We start from the raw sequence: 9,599 nt of genomic DNA on the forward strand, positions 1-9,599 counted from the left end.
GACGCGACACGAATTGCCAGGTCTAGCTACAGGGGACTATATTCAAGGCTTGATTAATCACTCAAATATGTCAAATTAATCACTCATCATCGTAAAAATTACTCAACCTATTTACTAATTTGAAATTTTTGTATCAAGATCATCTGGGATGATTAAATTGTTCGATTTTTCAAAACTAATTTGACACAAATTTTCAAATTTATGACTAAATTGAACCATTTTTGCGATGATTGACTTGATATATTTGAAAAATGGTGACGATTTTGATATTTATTCCAAATGCAAAATTACAAGTACTACTATTTACCCTAGACCCGGAACGTTAAATTAAGACGCTTATCAATATGGGAGGATAAAGAGGACGCTTATTATTTTTTATAAACACGACAAACAAATCCAGGAAAACACAACAGGTGGAGCCTGGAAGTGATAATGTACAACTGTGATCCTCTCAAGACCTTTCTCCAACACGTCAAGGTTTTAGAGCGACGGCTACTTAACATTCCTTCCGGCTTGAGAGCAATTTATTTGAACACAAAAAATTGTAGCTAAGACTGAACTTCAGGATATTGAAATATCTTAAAAGCTGAATTAACAATCCCGAATGCTCCATCGATAAAAAGATTTTGGCCGCTTATATACTTGGCCTCGTCACTGGCCAAAAACAGAGCTGCATTGGCTACATCGTCTGTCCGGAGAGTCACGCCCTTTAAATTGGCTACTGAATTCATAATAAATTCAAAATCTTCATCCTTTTCGACCCCCACTGGGCTCTTAGCTAATGGAGTTGCAACCCCATAAGGCGACACACAATTGACTCGTATTCCAAATTGCCCTAGCTCAACCGCTAAATTTTTGGTTAGTCCTAGCATAGCATGCTTGGAAGCAGTATAAGCATGTGATGCTGCACCACCGAGATTAGAGCATAAGCTAGAGGTGGAAAGAATGCAGCCACTTCGAGCTGGAACCATAACCCGGGCCGCGTGTTTCATGCCTAAAAAAACACCTGTCACATTAACAGCAAGCACACTTTCAAAATCAGACTTTAGGTTATCAAGAATTCGAGGTTTGTTAGGTCCCGAGACGCCAGCGTTGTTGAACATGATATCAAGTTTTCCATAAGTTGAAACTGTTTTGTCAATTGCGTTTATTATATCGTCTTCATTGGTTACATCACAGTGAATGTACAAAGAGTTCGATTTTCCTAATGCTTCGATGACAGCTTCCCCGAGTTCATCTTGAATGTCTGCGATAACAACCTTAGCTCCGTGTTGGACAAAGAGCCTCGCTGTGCATTCACCGATGCCACTGGATCCTCCGGTAATGAGGGCAACCTTACCCTCCAACCTATACAACGGAAAAATTCTTAAATTTTATTTAACAAATCTACACTCGAATTTATTTAGAATTAATACTACAGGTTCTACACAATAAACGTCACAGTTCTACTCACCTTCTTCTGCTTTGCGTTACAAGTGAATCGGTGTTTGCCATTAAGCTGAATATAGATGCTGATCGGAGAAGATTATACTATCTTATATGGTATGCTAGAGAACCTAGGGGAGAACAAAGTACTTGGTCGCCCTAGTTCGTCAGAATATATAGTAAATTATCGTCAAGTCTTTTAACGAAATTATAGGGGGTGTTTGGTACATGGTTAACGAGACTCTTTAAGGCGAATTGGAACCTGTGTTCGGTTTGGCAAGTTGATAGTTTGACAAAAAAACAGTAGTTCTTTTATTGCTAAGTGTTTTAACAATATTTTTAGGTGGCCTGCCTCATTATTTTTAACAATAGACAAGATGAAGGCCAAGAAGATGCTTAAATCTGCAAACATGTATTTATCAAAATGTGTAGTTGTACAATTGACGTCCAGAAAAAAGTTCACAATTGACATGAAAATGATATATTCCCAAGCTAACTACTTAGTTGACTTTAAAACAACTGCTCCAGTTGACAATTGACATGAAAGATAGCCACACCACTATAAATTTTATTAAAGAGAAACGCCTGCACAATGAAACGAATCAAATGGGATCTACACAGAATCGAAGCAATCAAATAACGACAAAGCTAAGATTTGAAAGTTGCGATTACGAGATTGCGACTTAACGAAAAATAACAGCCAAATGAAAAACATAAAACAAGAATCATGGAGAAGCAAAATAATTCAAAAGTCTCATAGGATCGGAAAGGATCGGAAGGCTGTGTTACAAAAATGTCAATGAGTCAATGGACATGTTTGACAAATCTAATGAGTCGGCTTAATGACTTATAAGTCCACAACAACTTATTTACGAGTGTTTGTCGATCCAATTTATAAGTTGAATTTATAACTTATAAGCTGATAAGTTGAATGTTGGTAACGACGTACTTTTTCTCGACTTATTTTTAATTTTTCGCTTTTTTATTAATTTAAGTTTAAAAAAATATTTTTAAAATATTTATTTAACTTAAAATATAAGAATTAAGTTAATTATATTTAAAAATTATTTATTTTAGTTCATTTAAGTAAAAAGAATTTTGAATTATAAGTAAAATTATTCAAACACTTATATAACTTATAAACATTCATCAACTTATCACTTATAAGTTATTTATTCAGTTTAAGTCATAAGTTACTTATTTTAAGATTTTTCAAACGAGCACATTATATGCCCAGGAAAGGATTGCTACTTCTAAACAGAAAGGTGGTCCTCCATGTCATGATAAGGGAGATCAGCTTTGTCTTACTTAGTACTAGCTGACATACTAGTTATCACACATGAAAAATGTTCATTGAAATACAGAAAAACATAAGCAACATAAAGTAATTTGTTAACTGAGGTTCATGGTGTCAATTACTCCCCCTCAAGCTTGGAGGGGAGTTCAGCTGCAGCTCCCAGCTTGCCCAACATGTAATAAGCTTGCCCAACATGTAATAATGCTGCTTTGTCGACAGGGCTTTGGTGAATATGTCTGCAACTTGAGAATGAGTAGGAACGTGTCCGGTAACTATGGTGCCCAAGTTGATTTTGTCCCGCACAAAGTGACAGTCCACTTCCACATGTTTCGTGCGTTATTGAAGGACCGGGTTTGCTGCCAAGGCTAATGCAGCTTGATTATCATAGTGCAGCAAGACAGGTGGTAGTTCTTTGAGACCCATATCCTGGAATAATGTTGATAGCCACGTAATTTCACACGTTGCTAATGCTATAAAGCGATACTCTGCCTATGCTGTGGATCGGGAAACCAGTAATTTCTTATAAGTTTTCCACGAGATGGGTGAATGTCCAAGTAATATACAATAACCTTTTGTAGATTATCTCGAGAACGGGCATGTGGCCCAATCGCTGTCACAGTACCCTTTAGTTCAGTAGCAGAGGAAGATGCGAGGAGTATCCCTTGACTTGGGTTGGATTTCAAATATCTTAACAGTTTAATGGCAGTATTCATGTGTGTTGTTGTTGGGTGATGCATGAATTGGGTCGGAATGTGCACAAAGAACATGACATCTGGACGGGTTATGGTAAGATAAATCAGTTTACGAAGCAATCATTGATAGGGATGCGGGTCCTTGAGGAATTCCCCAGTATTAGAGTTTAGACGCAAGTGTATGTCCATCGAAAGCTTGAGAATTGAGACGTTGGTGAGTCCAAATTCATCTATAAGGTCCAATGTGTATTTTTATTGCGAAACAAAGAACCCAGTCGATGACCTGCTTATTTCAAGTCCCAAAAAATATCGAACGTCTCCTAAATCCTTCATCTTGAAGGTGTTGGATAACATGAGTTTGAGATGATCAAGAGCTTTTCTATCATTGCCAGCAGCAAATCATCCACATAGACAAGCACCGACATTATTGTTGAAGGAGTAGTTAGAGTGAACAAGCTATTGTAAGACAAGGACTGCTGAAACTTGAGGTCCTTCAATGTTGTTGACAGCTTACTAAACCAATTTCTCGGAGCTTGACTTAGCCCATATAGTGACTTTTTCATCCTACACACAAGCTTGGTGTTTGCATTAGTGCACTCCCCCTGATTCAGTACTATTCTGCTGCCAAGATGACTATATTCCTGAGACATTTTCCTATATACAGTCTCAAAGAGAACTCCATGTAGAAAGGCATTCGTTACGTCCATTTTCATAACCTCCCACCTGTGTTGAGCACCCATTTCCAGCAAGGCCCTAACAGTTGTCAATTTTGCAACGGAAGCAAACATGTGCTCGTAATCAACTCCATATGCTTGTCTATAACCCAATATGACAAGTCGTGACTTGTGACGATCAACCGTGCCATCTAGTTTAAACTTCATTTTATACAGCCATTTACTCCCGATTGCTTTCTTTGATGGAGGGGGAGTGGTGATTTCCCACGTGTCATTATTCTCAAGAGCTTTCAATTCGGGATTCATGGCCCTTACCCAATTAATATCATGGACAGCTTGACTGAATTTTACTGGATCTGCACGAGTCGTTAGAGAGGACAAGAAATACCCAAATTTTGGTTCAACTTGATGAGAGGTTTTAGTGACTAAGTTTGCAGATGGTTGTGGGAAGGGCTTGATGATGTATGTTTTCATCCATACTGGAGGTTTATGAGGTCTTGTTGATCTACGAGATGAGATTGGTTGGTTTTGGTGTTCAATTCTGGAGCTAGAGCCACTGCTAGTAACTGTGTGAGAGTTAGAAATTTATGTAATGTTAAAAGGTGAGTTTTCAGTCACTGTAGTGTTGCCTATAAGATTGACCGTGACAGATGGTAAAAGAAACTCATCATCTATATATACATTCACAGAGGTGTTAGGCATTTTAGTAGGCGAGGATATCATGTAAGGCTTGGGAGTTGCAGAATTTAAGGGGGATACATCTTCATTAAAGGACACATCCCTTGAAGTAAAGATTCTTCTGGTTTTCAAATGTAGCAGCCTGTACCCCTTTTGAGTAGGTGGGTAACCTACAAAGACACATAGCACACCTCTAGGTGCTAGCTTATCAGCAGTGTGTATATCATTAACATCAAATGTTAAATAACCAAACGATTTCATATCATTGTAATCTATAGGCTCAATACACAATAATTCATATGAGCATTTGTTATTTAACTCAAGCCCATGTATCAAAAAACACACTCTAGTTATCGGGGCCTCACTTGCATCACTCTAGTTGACGATAATACAAGGGCCGTTAGTCAGAGCCGTTGACCTGACGGGAATATGACGTGGCAGTGAGTAGTTGGACAGAGTGGACATAACGGTCCGATTTTTGCTACGTGGATATGTAACCTCTGTATAACGGCTATATAAGATATACAACCTCTGTATGTATGTATAAATTAGGGTTCATCAACTTAAATTAGTAGAAATCTAAGTCCACCATATATCAGTTTAATTCATTGCACAAAATTGAAGGTAACATGTCGACAATCAGAAGCCCCATGGGTTGAAGCAGCGATAGTTCATCTTCGGTGAAAAAGGAAGAGCACCAAATGTGTTTATGTGGGAGACGAGCTAGAATTTGTGTATCATGAACCTTAAAAAATCCTGGACGGCGTTTTTACACTTGTGCAATTCCTAAGGTAATTGTTTATTTTTTTTTAACTTAAGATTTATGTAATTGTAAAAAGCAATTTATTTTTTATAAATGTAGGCAGGAGAAGGATGCCATTTCTTTCAGTGGTTTGAAGAGGATTTTTGTCTCAGGGCAATGGAAATGATTACTCACTTAAATCACAGGAGAATCTATCTAGAGGAGAATTGAAACTTGTTGAAGATGATCTAGCAGAAAGTGTTGAAAAAAGAAAGATTTTGAAGGAGGAAAGGAGGCTGTTAGTTGATGCAAGAATTCAGTTGGAGGCTGACAAATCAAACCTGAAAAAAAAATTGAAGATCTGCATTGTCTTAGCTGTGATAGGGGTTGCATTTTTGTTAATGCTGATGTAGTTGTAGTGTAGTAATTGTTGATGTGCCATGGTAGGTAGTAGTAGTGAATGGTATTTAGTAGTGGCTGGTAACAGTCAATGTATGGTATATTTTGCAATGAATGAAAAGGTCATGTAAACCTAATTTTGGTCTTTGCGTAAATAGCCAAAGTATAATGTTTACTAAAAAATTAATGGTTATGGAAACAAATTCATTCAACTGCATTTAACCATCAATACCAAATAGCAAAAGTGATACCCTGTCTTACAATCAGATGGTAAATAGATAAGTCTTACAATACCAAAAAACAAAATACATAAGTCTTGGAGAGGAACTTAACATTACATATTTAGAAGTCTGGAAATAGATCCTTCATAATCATTAGATAGATAAGTCAGTCTGCTAGGTTAATTGGATCTTCTGGAGTGTTCTTGAATCCACTCAACCTTTTGAGCTCAGTACTCAATCTGAGTCCATACCTGTTGCTGGGAGGAGGAGGTGGTGGTGGAGGGTTTTGCTGAGGTGGAGGATTCCCCATCATCCTTCTAGTGCTGCTGCTGCTTTATTGTGCATTTCTGGCTGAGTTGTTGCTGGTTCCAGGTCTGACTGGGGGAGTTGATACTGGTGGTGTGCCCCTTGGAGGATTGAAAGGAATTAGGCCTGGTGTAGGCATGAAAACAGCCTTAGTGCCTACAGTCCCCCATAGTTTATCACTAAAATCTACATAGTCTTTGCCACTTTGCTTCCATTCATCTGCATTTTGACCCTTCACCAATGGCATTTTCTTCCTTGGAACTTTTTTGAAAAATGCTAATGGCTCATCATCTTTTAGTTCATCTGCTACCAATGGTTCATCTATCTCTTTCTCATCTACCAATGTTTTTCCTTGTTCATCTTCATGCCCAAAATAATCATCTTCAAATAGTCTCCACACCTCATGCTCACTGTCATCTGATTCATTTTCTGATTCAGATTATGGTGCTAGTGCCTTGCCTTTACCAATATAAGATGCTTCCTTGACCTTGCTCTTCCCAGTTTGTGAAGATTGTGTTTATGTTTCATTGATTTTAATCCCTTTCACTGGCCTTCTCACAGTGAGTTTCTGTCTTTTTAGTTCCTTGGCTGCTTTCTTTTTTGGAGTAGTGTTTGTGGGCTTTCTTTTACTGGCAGATTTTTGCTTTTCATTTTCTGCAGTTTCATTATTTCCAGCTATGTCCTTAGCTTCATCTTTCCCTGGGCATTTTGATACTCTATGGCCTTCTTGTCTGCAGTTGCTGCAATGCATCACCCTTTTGTTGGAATACCTTTATAAGATAACACCTTCAGATGGTGTTGCTTGACTCCTTGACCCTCCTTCCCATGCCTCTCTCCTTCTCAACTTCTTAGGCCTTCCTCTAAGCTTTTTAGGTATGTCTGGAGGCAACAACTCCTCAGTAGCATGAAAGTCTCAGTATTCCTCCCCCTTCATAGCTTCAAGTGAGTATTGATATGTTGCCAAGTATTTTTCCCTCGTATAGTACTCTGAAACATAGTCAACAGGTTGGTGCCTCCTTGAATGAATTGCTGTAATGGCATGATGGCAAGGAATGCCAGTTAAGTCAAACATCCTACAATCACGGCTTCTTGCATCCAGGTCCACTGTCACTGATCTTGTGCCTAACTTAACTTGAAACTTTTTATGTCCATCCCATGCAGCAGACCACTTCCTTGACTCAGTGATCAAGATGTCCAAATATTTTTTAATTTTAGGACAAATCTGAAGGTCATATTTCATCATGTCATCCCTTTTTTGCCTCATTCTTGTCATCAACTTGTTGTGTATTTCTTGTAACATAGTTAACAATGTCATAAACCTATATTATACATAATAAAATACATTATAGAATGCATGAAATACATAATAAAATGCATGAAACAGATGGTAAAATACAAAATAGAATGCATGAAATACATATTAAATTTCAATTTACCTTTCATTGATTATCCATGAATTGAAACTCTCTGACATGTTGTTGTCTGTGTTATCAACCAAGGAATGGGTGGAAAAAAATGCCTTACACGACTGTTTGGGATCCAGTTTAGATAAATGTGCATAAGCAGCCTTTGAGTGCTTCTCCAATTCTTTCATTGATCTGGTATATGCCACCTTGTGTGTAGCCCAAACAATATTCCAAAAAATCCTCTTCAACAAAGAGCTAGGGAACCTGCACAAAATATCAATTGGTCAGTTATACAAAATATCACAAAGTAGAAAAATAAAAATAAAAAAATGGTGAGTTTTACCTTTTTGTGAAATTGGAACACAGATGCCTTGTGCAAAATCTGTGTTCTCCCCTAGGTAGAAGCTCCTTCACAGCATTTTCAAGCCCTTTTTGCTGGTCACTGATAATAGTCAAGCCCCTGCCCTCATTCAACTCTGAGTCATCAATCATCAAATCAATGAACCATCTCCATGAATCTGTATTTTCTGATTCTACAACAGCATAACATATTGGGAACATTTGATTGTTCCCATCTCTCCCTACAGCTGATAGTAGCTGCCCACCAGTGACTGTTTTGAGAAAACAACCATCTAAACCAATAACTGGTCTACACCCTTCCTTCCATCCAGCCTTCAATGCAAAATAACACACATATATTCTCTTAAATTTGACAGGGTCATCTGGATTAAGCCTTGTAGTTGAAATCTTCACAATGTTTTTGGGGTTACTTAGCAAAACCTCATGGCCAAAGTCCCTAACCCTAGAGTAATGCTGCTTAAGACTCTCTACAACTCTTTCAAGTGCAGCTTTCCTTAACCTGAGAATCTTAATTCTAGGGACCTCAATCTCCAATTCATTCTTGATAGTTTCTGCCATCTCCTTACAACTCCATTGTGAATTTTTCCTAATTCTGTCCCCAAATACCTCCACTAAGTACTGAACATTTGCCATTTTGTTATTGTATGGCTTAGTGCACAAGTGTGTGTCCACCAGTGTTTTAATTGTGCAAGCATGACCATCCTTGTCCCTACTACACCATATGTAGAAGGGGCACTTAGCCTCACAACTTACTTGACACCTACGTGCATCATTAGTTATAAACTGCACAGCTCTTCTTTCACTAACTCCATATGATCTCACTTGGTCCCTAAACTCTGCCATGTTAACAAATTTTTGACCAACCTCCCATCTTGGAACACCACCAATACTTCTCTTGCTTCTCAACTTTTTCCTTCTTTTTGGATTAGGTGGACTTATATAACCAATCTTAGCATTCTCATCCTCACTTGAAGAAGAGAGGGACCTCATAATTTGAGAATCAAACTCAGACTCCTCACTAGGGGACTTGGTGGGTATATTCATAGCATTATACATACTATCCTTAAATTTCTTAGCATTTTGCTTTATAACTTGTTCTTCCTCATCACTCACACAATCATCAGGAACTAAGCTCTCTTCTTCAGAATCTTCATTGTCACTCATGTTTTTAAAGTCTGGATCATCAGGGTCATCTGAATCATCACTCAAGTAGACACCATCACTCTCATTATCTGGCTCACTCTGATTATTTCCCTTAACTGTTTCAATTTCCAACATTTTATCTATAGGGGGGCCAGTCTTACTTGGATTTTGTTTTGGAGTGTTTGGTACATCAATTAGTTCATCAAGCTCAAAATGATCTACATACAAGTCTATTCTACCATAAGGCTTATGTATT

General features: G+C 37.9%; 1 protein-coding gene across 1 annotated transcript; it reads right to left on the minus strand.

Annotated features, from left to right (window-relative positions):
* Positions 1-353: 353 nt before the first annotated feature.
* Positions 354-1,494, minus strand: LOC141723329 (secoisolariciresinol dehydrogenase-like). Its single transcript, XM_074525123.1, has 2 exons — positions 1,454-1,494; positions 354-1,347 (listed from the first exon to the last, which is right to left on the minus strand). The coding sequence occupies exons 1-2, from the start codon at positions 1,492-1,494 to the stop codon at positions 549-551; spliced, it is 840 nt and encodes a 279-aa protein (XP_074381224.1). The 3' UTR covers positions 354-548.
* Positions 1,495-9,599: the final 8,105 nt, after the last annotated feature.

The sequence above is a fragment of the Apium graveolens genome, chromosome 5, assembly GCF_009905375.1.
Source record: "Apium graveolens cultivar Ventura chromosome 5, ASM990537v1, whole genome shotgun sequence".
Taxonomy (NCBI): domain Eukaryota; kingdom Viridiplantae; phylum Streptophyta; class Magnoliopsida; order Apiales; family Apiaceae; genus Apium; species Apium graveolens.